Below are 12,459 nucleotides of genomic sequence, written 5' to 3' on the forward strand. Positions count from 1 at the left end.
GAAGCTGAGTGTGGCTCTCGAGTGGCACAGTGGCAGCCCGTCTGCCGGTGGGGAACACAAGATGCATCCAGAGGGAGAGACCAGTCCCGAAGAGTCCCCAAACGAGTCCCCTTATTATACATTAGTAATAGAATGACATGTCCCTTGCGTCTGATGAAGTGGGCATTCACCCACGAAAGCTTATGCTCCAATACCTCTGTTAGTCTTAAAGGTGCCACAGGACCCTCTGTTGCTTTTTACATGTCCCTTAAAGAAACCTTGTTAAGTAAGCAGTTTCAAGCAAGAGGTTCCTTCTGATTATTGATTAACCAGGTGTGGGTTTTTCCAGGACTTGCGGCCTTGAGCCCTCAATAGACATTCCTGGGGCATAGCCTAGGCTAGGTCTACACTGCAGCGGGGTTCCGACCTAAGATACGCAACTTCAGCTACGTGAATACCGTAGCTGAAGTTGCGTATTTTAGGTCGGCTTACCTAGCGGTGAGGACGCGGGAAAGTCGACCGCTGCCGCGCTGCCGCCGCCTCCGCTGCCGCCTCCTGCCGAGGTGGATTTCCGGAGTCGACGGCAGAGCGATCAGGGATCGATTTTACCACGTCTTCACTAGACGCGGTAAGTCGATCCCCGAAAAACCGATTGCTACCCGCCGGATCGGCGGGTAGTGAAGACAAAGCCCTACTCTTTTAAAACGCATGTATCAGCAACTTCAACACAATTCTTCTCAGGAAGGACGCGGGGTCAAGCTGCCCTTTCTGTGGCACCCAAAACCCCCTCCCCCCCTGCCTTGGTCAGGCTGCATGGCCATTTTACAGCCTGCTGACTAGGTTGCTTTTTAACAATAAGCCATAGTGGTTTCAGGCATTTTACTGGTTTGCCAGAGTCTCCCCATACAGTAGTACTGCTTCCCCACAACTGGATGGTGTCATCCCGATGAGCTGCAGTAATTAAATAACGAAGAGCTTGGGCTGCACTGCGCTTTGTTGTAAACACAGTGCTAGTCAGCAAAGCCGCCAGTGGGGCCATCCGCTCCCTCTCCCATAGCAATGGCATCCAGAGTCATTTTGCTTGGCTTACAAGTTCAAAGCAGGATTTGTCTAACCGTGGCAGCAGAACAAGATCAGCCCCAAAGCTGCCCAGCCAGGCGCTCTCTGCTCTACGCACTTTTAGGAAAGAGGGGGCACTGTTCCTGACTCTGATGCCAAATATGATTACAAACATATATTTTTTGCTTGTTTCAATGCCCAAAATGTGCTCAGGGCTCCCCAAACATGTAGGAAGACACAGTCCCTGCCCCCAAAGAGCTTCCATTCTAATAGCAGCCACCGTGCAAAAAAGTGCCCCTTCACTCAATCTTCTCCACCGCTCTCACTATCCGAAGTTCCTTGCTCACCATCCTCTTTGTTGACACTCATCAGGCAGCCTTGAACAAGTGCTGCAGAAGCCCCCTCCCTTGTTCCGGGGCCCAGCCAAGCTGCCTCCATGAACAGACAGCTGGTGAGGTATCTAAGGGAGTGCCAGCCCACAAGAGGGAGACTTGGAGGGAGGGGGACCTTTTGGTCCTTGTGGTCTCTGATCCCTGCTGATCCTCTGGTGTCTGGGTCCTGTGTAGAGCGGAGTGAAGTAGCACCTGCTGCTGCTCCTTTTGGTGCAGTTTCAGGCTCCGTGGTGGCTGACCTCATTCCTGGGAGAAGCAGATTTTCCCTCAGACCACGTGTTGGGGGGCCTTCTTCCAGGCCTTGTATGCCCTTAGCTGCATTGTCATTTTTCTACCCTGCAGGGTTGACTGAAGTGATGCCGAGGTATAACTGTGGTGCAGCCTGTGGTTACCCTCAATCGGTTCTGATCAGGAGGGGCTCTACCACCTCTGCGCCTCTATGTTACTGATGAGGCTGGCTGCACTCTGAACTTTTTGACGCAAATAGGGCCTGGTTCTCGGAATCCTGGCAGGTTGCCCACATGGCTATTAGCTGGGCAAAGTTTGGGCACCCTCTGTTTTTAGGAAAAGAGTGAAGAGTCCATTAGAAAATGTTACAAGGTTTTTTTTGGTAGGAGAAAAATAGTCTAACCTGAGGGCAGCTTTGAGCTCTTTCTTAATGGATGTGAGTGGGAGAGGGATGCAATTTGATCCAAATGGGAAGCTGGCTCAAATCCCAGCAAGCTGTTGTAACTGTATAAGGCATCTTACGAAGTGAGACGGTTCCTCCCATAAACTTCCCCTGCAGGCAGAAGAAATCCCTTGTAAATTAAGCTGCAAACAGGGGCTTTCCCAAATAAATTTCTGTTTAATTTCATTTCAAGCACTGAAGCGTGTTTGTACATCTGTCCCTTTTAAGAGAGGAATAGCCTTGACATGTATGTTAATTGAAGTTCCTTCACAGTGGAGTCAGACCCCGTCAGTGTCGCCTTCATCAGATCTCTGCAGCACAGACTGATTTAACTAAGAGCCCGATCTCGTAGCCCATACCCATGTGAGCTATCTCATTGTAGTCAATGGAGGTACTCCAGTGAGTAAGGGTTAGAGGTGGGGCCCCTAAAACTGTGTTCATGGCATAGGGTGAAGGCAGCCTGTGTTTGGGAATTAATTTTATGAGCCGGTCAGACAAGACATTTGTGCTTCTGCTTTTATAAAACGTATCACTTTCATCCTTCGGTTGCTATTTCCTAGGGTGACCAGATAGCAACTGTGAAAAAACGCGACGGGGGTGGGGAAGTAATAGGCTCCTATATAAGAAAAAGTCCCAAAAAACGGGACTGTCCCTTTAAAAACGGGACATCTGGTCACCCTACTATTTCCTAAAGAGTCAAGCGCTGTTGCTGGCTCTGAAAAGGGGCTGGATAACATTTCTAGCTACTCGTGCTAAGAAAGGAGTAATCAGCGCTCCTGCCTCAAGGTGTCAGCAGATCGTGACAGGGGTCAGGAAGGAATGTTCTGCCACCTTAGTGTACAGCACGGCTAGTTACCACAGTGTGTGGCCTTTGTCTGAATCATCAAGGACTGGCCTCTGCTGTAGATAGAGTAGCCAGACCTTATGGAGCAGTCATCTGATACGATTTTTCAAATCCTACATGCAAATTGGGAATAGCCACAGGCAAATTCCAACTTGACCATTCTGTCACTTCCTGGTAATCCACCATCTTGTGCTCCTCTCCCCCTGCCCCCCCCCCCCCCTTGCAGCCCAGCAAATGAATGGGGTGAGAGTGACATAGGTAGCCAATACCTGCTCTCTGCTGTCATTGGGTGGGGCATGATGACAGGCTGGAATGTGAAGCCATTTTTCTCTTGCCCCGTGACCAGGAGGGGAATGTTAATGTAGCTGCCCTGTGGAGGGCAGTATGTTTCTCTCTTGAGCCTGGTGTCTTCCCAGTGACCTTCTCAGCTCATGAAGACAGCTTGGCTTTGCTGTAAAGCAGCTCATGTGACTGCAGTAATCCGCAGGCAGTAAACAGCTGGGTAGGAAGATTGCAAGAGGAATCGGCCTATTTTTCCGCACTGCAGACTTTGGCATGAGAACACAAGACTCGGGGCGGTGGCTTCTACTGCCGCACACCCACCTTTATGCATTCTATCCGTGGCTGCACGACACAGCCAATCAAACCCCTCCCCAAGAGCCTGTCTTCCCCTCGGGGCTCAGGCTGCCGCGTGCTACGCACTTGGACAGGAAATAGGGCTTTAAAATGGCACAAGGGGTGCTAATTACTTGGCTCCGCAAGTCCATCAGGAGGGCAGTGTGTTTGGAGCAGTTCCAGATGTCACTATGCAGCCATTTCTCTCTCATAGTGGAGAGGGCACAAGGGGTCCTGAGTCAGTGTGAAGCTGCAAAATAAATTACAAGATGCAAAAAGCTCCTGAAGTCGTTTCCCCTGGATCTTTTCCAGTAACGGAGGGGGGGGGGGGGGGGCTAGATCTGAATTTGACTCCATCCTCACCCCGCTGAGAATGGACTCTTTTGGTTTCCTTTATTCCTGGGCAGAAATAACTCTTGAGGTAACTTCCTATCCTACATAACTCTTCTTCTGTGGATTCTCAAATAGCCCTCTCTGCCAGGGAGGCTACTCACTAGCTGCTATTCCTAGACTAGAATGTTCTACGAAATAACAGCTGTACACATAGTGTCTTGGATTTTGCACCAACTAAGTGCTGACAGCGTGACTTTCTATGCTGACAGAAAGTCCTTGCCCCAAGAGCTCCCAGGCTAAAGCACAGGCACACTGGGAGACCCAGAGAAAGGACATTAGCTTGGAACTTGTTCAGAATTAATCATGGCACCATTTACTGTTCCCATAGCTGGTTTATAGATCACAGTCATTTTCTCTCCCTTTTCAAGGAGAGGATGAGTGTGGATCCTCTTGGTCTTGGAGTTCTGAGGATCCTTCAATTTCCTCATCTCTACAGCCCCCCCCCCCCCCCCCCCCGTGATTTTAGTTGTCAGACTCAAAGCATCTTCCAGGGGAAGCTTAGTAAATATTGATAGGATCCTGCTTACAAGGAACAAAGTGCAGGAGGCAATCATGAACTAAGTTGTCTAATCTTCAGTTGTTGAGACTCTGAGAATAGGCAGGGCCGGTGCAAGAATATTTTGCACCCTAGGCGAAACTTCCACCTTGCGCGCATCCTCCCCCCTCCCCCCGCACATCGGTTCATTGAGGGGCAAATCCCAATGAGCCTTTATAGACCCCAGGGGCCAGCCATGCCCAGGGGCTGCTCCCCAGACCAGGTTCCCCGCTCCTCACCCCCTGAACTCCCCTGGAGGGTGCACACACACACACACACACACCCCGCGAGTCCTCCCCACCCCACCCCACCCTGGCGGCCCCTGTCCCGAGACCACTCACTGGCTTTGCCAGGCTTGGGCCGCTGCAGCAGCTTGGCAGGGAGGAACCGCCTTCCGGAGGCACCGGAGAGCCAGAGTGTTGGCTTGCAGGGGCGGCGAACCCCAGCCGTGGAGGAGCCAGCGCAGCATAGGGGGGCAGCAGCCCTGCAAAGGCATTGGCGCCGCTAGTGGGGAGCAGCTGCCCCTCCTGCCCAGGCTGCGGCCCAGCGCCCCCCCCGGGGGGCCCCTGCAGACTGCAGCAGATGCATGTGGGCACCAGCCCCCATGCGCCCCCCGGCTCCTCCCTCGCCTAGGGTTACCATATTTCAACAATCAAAAAAGAGGATGGGGGGGAGAGCCCCGCCCTATCCCCCATCCACTCCCTCCCACTTCCCACCCCCTGACTGCCCCCCTCAACCCCCCCTCCGCTCCTTGTCCCCTGACTGCCCCCCAGAACTCCACCCCCTACCTAAGCCTCCCTGTTCCTTGTCCCCAACTGCCCCCTCCTGAGACCCCCCCACCCTAACTGCCCCCCTACCTGTCCCCTGACTGCCCCAACCCTTATTCACACCCCCACCCCCAGACAGACCCCTGGGACTCCCACACCCCATCCAACCACTCCCCACCCCCTTACAGGACCCCCAGAACTCCCGACCCATCTAACCTCCCCACCGCTCCCTGTCCCCTGACTGCTCCGATCCCTCTCCACACCCCCGCCCCCTGACAGGCCCCTCCCAGAACTCCCGACCCATCCAACCCTCCCCCTGCTCCCTGACTGCCCCCCCGGACTCCCCTTACCATGCCCATGCCTCTCAAGCCGCCGGCTCCTCCATGGCTGGGACTCGCCGCCGTCGCAAGCGGGAGGCTCTGGCTCTCCGGTGCCTCCGGAAGGTGGCTCCTCCCTGCCGAGCCAGGGCACCGCTTTTTGGTGCCCCCAACCACTTGGCGCCCTAGGCGACCGCCTCGTTCGCCTAACGGTTGCACCGGCCCTGAGAATAGGTGTTACAAAGGCAGCTGCAGCATGATCTTCCTAGATACGATCCCATTGATTCGATTCAACCCTTTTCTGGCAGAAGCTCCTTTTATCAGGTAGAGAGTAGTTGTTACCTGCCCCTATAATCTTTTGCTTCTCCTCTGGATCTGCCAAAAAATTCCAACAGCATGTGTGTGTGACATGGACACGTTGTCCACTAGGAAACTGACTGAGACAGTCCCTCAGTTCATAAGACTGAACAGCCTTCAGAAATGACCATCTGTTTCGACTGGCTAGGACAGATTTGAACAGGAGACCTGTCGGTGAAAGGCTCTTACTTCCTATTCCCCGGAGCCGTCCAGTTTCTCCCCTGCTAACACAAGTTCTGTGTATTTTCAAGCTCTAGTAGATGCCGATTGATGTGCACAAAACTGTGTGTTCATTGTACTTTAGAATGTAAACGTATATATTTCATTGCAGCTGTATTCATGGCTCTGTTGCCCCTTAACCTCTGAAATCATGGGTGTTTATTTCAGTATAGGTCAAGCCAGATTGGCAGTGATCTTGTAGATTGTTTTGTCTTAGCTCTGGTTCAACTCCATTGGAGTCAACAAGTCAATGGAGCTGTCCAGTTCCATCCTCAATGAATTTAACCCATAGCTTTTAAATCACAATGTGTCATCTTAAAAAATGCATTTGTACTGAGATTCTCAGGTACGAATTTCAAAAGCACGTTAAGTCCCATTTCGGATATGACAGGCACTCGGGAAGTCTAAATGAAAGTCTATAAGAATTAGGATTCTAAAAGTGCCATCTCACTTTTGAAAATGGAACTTGAGCTTCTGAGAAGCTTTTGAAAATGTTATCTGTCAATATTTACAACAGAATTATTTCTTCAAACTGGGAGTTGCTTCTTTCTGTTCATGTATCAACCAGAATTTTTCACCTGTTCTGTTGTCCCTTAAGGCAATGGTTCTCAACCTTTCCAGACTACTGTCCCCCTTTCAGGAGTGGTCTTGCATACCCCAAGTTTCACCTCACTTAAAAACTACTTGCTTACAAAATCAGACATAAAAATACAAGAGAGTCACAGCACACTAGTACTGAAAAAAGTGCTGACTTTCTCATTTTTACCATATAATTATAAAATAAATCAATTGGAATATAAATATTGTATTTACATGTTAGTGTGATACTTTCACTTGTGAGCCTTGTCTGAAGCCCAGGTCCCGCCGCCCAGAGCTGAAGCATGTAACTTAGCTTTGTGGGGCCCTGCTTGCCACCCCTAATGCCAGCCCTGCACTTGCGACACCCCTATACCTGTCCTGCACCGCCCTCCCTCTCACCCCCCCCACCCCCCCAGTGGTTGCAGCCTCCAGGTTGAGAAACACTCATCTAGATGAGCTGAGTATCCATTGGAAGACATATGTGTAGCCCCAGAGGTAAATGTACCATGGTTCAGAACTACTGCCGTGAGGTAGAGAACAAACAGGCCTATTATGGAAGGGGCTGCTTAATTCTTCTTTGAGTATTTGTCTGTGTGGATCCCACTTGAGGTGCACATGCGCCCAAGAATCTCATAGCACCATACTAGCTAACCACACTCAGTAAAACCTGTTATGTGTATGGCTTATGACACACAAATGTTATGTTTTAGTCCTCAATCCCAGCCTCTAAACCTTTTTTTATCAACAGATGTGCAGAGTTAAATAGCAGTAATCAGCCAGAGGCAGTAGCATACCAAAAAGAAATAGTCCCCACCTGCTACACAACAAAGATACAATGCAAGAAAATGCTTTTTTAAAAATGTTGACTGTAAAAACTGTCCCTTATGCTACACCTACTATGGCTTTGAGTCATGTGTTTACTCTGATGTATTGGTTACAGTGCTGAAGGTGTACAGGACATGTACAGTGGGTGATGTGTGCCAAACAGTTAACAGGTTCCAGCCCTAAAAATGTACAGTCTACAGGCAGTGAAAGGATAGCCTGTGACAATCCAGCACATAACAGAACAAAGAGCAGAGTGTGGTCATTGTAGCAGGAATGTTTTATTGGAAGGGAGACGGGGGGCATAGGCGTTAGGTCAGAGGTAGGCAACCTATGGCACGCGAGCTGATTTTCAGTGGCACTCACACTGCCCGGGTGCTGGCCACCGGTCCGGGGCCTCTGCATTTTAATTTAATTTTAAATGAAGCTTCTTAAACATTTTAAAAACCTTATTTACTTTACATACAACAATAGTTTAGTTATATATTCTAGACTTATAGAAAGAGACCTTCTAAAAACGTTAAAATGTATTACTGGCACGCAAAACCTTAAATTAGAGTGAATAAATGAAGACTCGGCACACCACTTCTGAAAGGTTGCCGACCCCTGCGTTAGGTTTAGGTGTTACTTTGGAGGAGAAAAGAGAGGAAGCTTGGACTCTCTCAATGACCTTGTCTTCACAAGGAAAAAAGTGTGTTCTTAACTCGAGTTAGTTAACTAACATGAAGCAAAATCCTAGTGAAGACAAAGCAATTAATATATCACGCCTTCACTAGAATTTTACTTCACGTTAGTTGACGCCAGTTAGCTAACTCCAAAGAACACACCTTTGTTCCCGAGTGAAGACACCCACGGAGCGGGTAGAATTCCGTGAGAGTGAGCTGGATTCTAGTCTGCTGCATGCTGCACAGTTGTATGCAGTGTTGTGGCGGTTGTGTCGGTCCCAGGATGTTAGAGAGACAAGGTGGGTGAGGTAAAAGATGTTATCTCACTCACCTTCACGTTCCACAGACACAATTGTCCTTTATTGCGGAAGGGTGACCGAAGAATCAAGCCCCAGCTGCACTTTTGGATTCCACACCGAATTTGCAGTACAGGCAGGAAAACCTTATTTGGCGGGTTAACTGAGTCAATTTGATCTCAGAGCCATTGAGTGAGGATTAATAGAGAACCTCATGATGGCAATTTTACAGCATCCCTCTTCTGCCTTTAAATCAAATACCATTGGATTGGCCTAAGAAACCACATCAAAATGGGGTTCTAAGTAAAACCAGTCGTAGGCACTCAATTAACCAGTGTTTTGTCATAAGGAACAGTTGACATGAGCCTATTGCACTGATGAAGACAGGTTTACTTCATTTCTAACACACACAAAAGTGAGTGAAGAAAAGAACCTGCATATCTTGGCCTGTTTGTCAGCCATGAATGTAGCTCTGTGTGTTGGCAGAAATATGTTCACTGCTGAACAAGCCAGTGAAATGCTCGGAAAGGCATCTTTTAGATGAACCCAGAGAATATCTGGTTACATATTACTCTACTCCCTGAACAATAGTTGCTTTGTACCTTCACGTATTAAATGCTCTACAGTGTGCGTTAATGCTGGTGTTCATATGTGATCCTAGTGTGAAGTGTACCCTAACTTTTGAAACTCATTTAGATTTAAGTCTGTTGTAACCTGAAAAAATAATTGGAGACTAGTTTATCTTTTTTTTTTTTTAAAGTGACTGTTGGGTGACATGGGGAGAGAACCTGGATTTTAGGAACTTCCTGACCGAGTGCTCTGGGATGTGTAGAAGTCCCAGTTTGGCATCCAGCTTTGGTCGTGTGTCTGTGTGGTTTTGTTTTGTTTTGTGTTTTTTTTGTTTTTGTTTTGTTTCGTTTTCACCTCACACACACACACACTTTCCCTGGGAGTGGAGGGGAGATCATTAACGGATGGGGACCGTAGCTGTTAGAAACGTGCAGCAGCCCCTGCCTGTCAGGCTTTCTGTGGCCTGATTATGTCACTGATCTAAATATTAGCAAGAAATCTCCTTCCTGGTGAAAAGTTTTGCACTAATGATCTGATAAAGGGAGTATTAATACCTGGGATCATCTGTAATAATTGCACACTTCCTGCCCCTGAACTGTTTATGTAATGTAAAATACAGTTAGAAATATATAGTCTAGCCTATCTAACATTTTGGTGATACTCCATATGTGGACACTGAATATGGCTTTTAATTCCATGAAGGGCAAGAATGACTTCTGTTCAGTTGTTGTCCTTCACAAGTGGAGTGAAGAGGGCATATTTCTTGTCCGTACATGGGCTATTCTGGTTATACCACCCCCCTGCGATATTTTTGCCCTTTGTTCAGCATTTTATACTTGCATTTTATTGTCAGGCTTCCTAGCAGCAGACTGTTCAGGTTGCAAGTGGAGGCTAACAGAAAATCCCACAGGTGAGTTAATGTTTGTGGTGGTAGTTTGGGATGTTGGGATGAAGCTGCTGGTTGGCACTATTGCTTGTTTCTGTAGGCGTTCTGATCACACGTGGTATTTCTTAGCGCAAAGAGGGACACGTCTGTCTGTCTATCTTTTTCTCTCACTTCTATGAGTGAAGAGTAGTAGAATTCAGATGTAAATGCACCTGTGGGTGTGTTAAATTTGCACATGTGCGGTCAAATTCACAGATACATACTAGAGTAACAATCATGGGTGTGGGGTAGATATGCACATGCTAATACACTGAGGGCCCAATCCGGCTATCCTTATTGAGGCTAAACGCCTGTGGAAATTGATGGGATTACTACCCAAGAAAGGAATGAGAGTGACAGGATCGGGCCCAAAATATATATTTCACTAATATACTCAAGTAATATACACTTGTGGTGAGGGCAAGAGGGGTGTATGTGTGATGTTTTGATTTGTAAGATGTCTGATTCAACATCTTAGAGAGCATGCGCGTAATGCGTAAAACACAATAGTTATACAAAGAAAAGCCCCCCCACCCCAAATGTAAACTGCCACCAACCCATCAGTGCCGAGAAACTACAGTGAGGAGCTTTGTAGAAAAAACAGAGTAGAGATCATCCCGTTTGGCCTGTGATAGACCAGTGAACTCCAATGGGTGTGCGTCCGCTCACTTGCACTGGTCTATCACAAATGGAATGCATATGTACATACGTACACTTCTCTGTTTGATACATAAACACACATAGGGAGACCAGATGTCCCGATTTTATAGGGACAGTCCCGATATTTGGGGCTTTTTCTTATATAGGCTCCTATTACCCCCCCACCCCCGTCCCGATTTTTCACGCTTGCTATCTGGTCACCCTAAACACACATGGCATATATTTCGCTAACAGTCATCATGATCCATGAGGGGTGGGTGACCAAGACAGTAGCCCCCCAAGAGTGGGTGCCTTCCCTTCTCAAACTATTTGAGAAATGCAATTGTGTGTGTGTGTGAGAGATAACTGGAGTGTGAGATAACTGTTAAGTATTTTTTAATTGTTTTAAATAAATTGAATTTAAATACATTTTAAAATGCCTTTGTGACTTCAAATTACTGTTATGTATATTTTAAAATAAATTTTGTCCTTAAAAATCAAAATAATAGAGCATCACTTTCAGGTGCGGTTCTCTCTTCACACTTCAGAACTTGCAGCTGCCATTATACAAAGGCCCTCTAGAGAATATGGGATCCTAAAGGGTATTTTAAATGTAAAACTAAACTCAGCTTAGATATAGTCTTTACTTTATGGAAAAGCCCTGTAGTCTTTAATACGGATTAAACTGATAGATTTCAATAGAAATGTAATAGGATTCCATAGCAATTGCCCTGAAAACCACTAGAAATTAATAGAGAATGTAGAAGTCTGCACTGTAATTAACATAGTTTTCAGGGAAGGGGTGATTTTAAAATATTTATGGTAAAACATAATGAGAATAGCAACAAATAGTCCTGTGACACCTTATAGACTAACAGATGTATTGGAGCATAAGCTTTCATGGGTGAATACCCACTTCGTCAGCTTTCTGTTAAATGACTATTCAGAAGTTTTAAAAACTATAATATGGTACCTTGGCCATTTGACTAAGATCAAACATACCAGGTTAATAGCTGATGCATCCTCTGTTTGGGGACCACAGAGGAATCTACTCTGCGACTGATTAGGTGTTTCCCATCTCTAATATCTAGAAAGCTTTGTCCTCATAACACCTGTTAGCCGGCTACCTAAAATATCCTCCACTGCTGTTTATATTTCATTTAAAAGAAAACAAAACTTAGTTTCTAACTTTAGTAAAAGTTGGATGCTATGATTCTTTCTTAGTATTTTTAACCAGGTTTCCTATATATTTGAATTGACCATGATACAGACGGCTAATCTTATCAGGTTTACCCTCCTCTATTCTGTAAAGCCAGCTGATCAAGGGAGCTTAGTAGAAAGGTGGGTTAGTCCACTAGACTTCTGGAGTTGTTTAGATCACAAGTGGAAATGAGCAGCGTTGGGCATGGGTCACTTGCTGGAAGATTCTCTGCATCTTGAAGTCTTTAAACCATGATTTGAGGACTTCAATCGCTCAGATGTAGGTTTGATACAGGAGTGGGTGGGTGAGATTCTGTGGCCTGCGTTGTGCAGGAGGTCAGACTAGATGATCATAATGGTCCCTTCTGACCTTAAAGTCTATGATTCTATGTTTGGTCTCCTAGTCTCCATTTGCCACATCTCTCTCTTTCTCTTGCACAAAAATTGGCCAGGTTTTAGAAGACTTGCAGTCCCTGCTTGAGAGAGGCCCAAAATTAGTGTCTTAGGTAGGGAATGAGTTACATAGGAGCAGAGCCACATGGGGAAAACTTACACAGAGTATGCACACGCTTTACGTCTAACTCAAGCCGGTCTGAGTATCCTTATTCAGCTCTAG

At 47.1% G+C, this 12,459-nt stretch overlaps 1 protein-coding gene across 1 annotated transcript in view; it reads left to right on the plus strand.

Moving 5' to 3' along the window:
- NRF1 (nuclear respiratory factor 1) overlaps window positions 1–12,459 on the plus strand; it is a 121,679-nt gene that overhangs the window by 92,620 nt on the left and 16,600 nt on the right. Inside the window, exon 11 of the mRNA XM_065406342.1 lies at window positions 9,933–9,989. Coding sequence (XP_065262414.1) covers window positions 9,933–9,989 — 57 coding nt within the window. The remainder of the gene's footprint in view (window positions 1–9,932; window positions 9,990–12,459) is intronic.

The sequence above is a fragment of the Emys orbicularis genome, chromosome 1 (assembly GCF_028017835.1).
Source record: "Emys orbicularis isolate rEmyOrb1 chromosome 1, rEmyOrb1.hap1, whole genome shotgun sequence".
Taxonomy (NCBI): Eukaryota; Metazoa; Chordata; order Testudines; family Emydidae; genus Emys; species Emys orbicularis.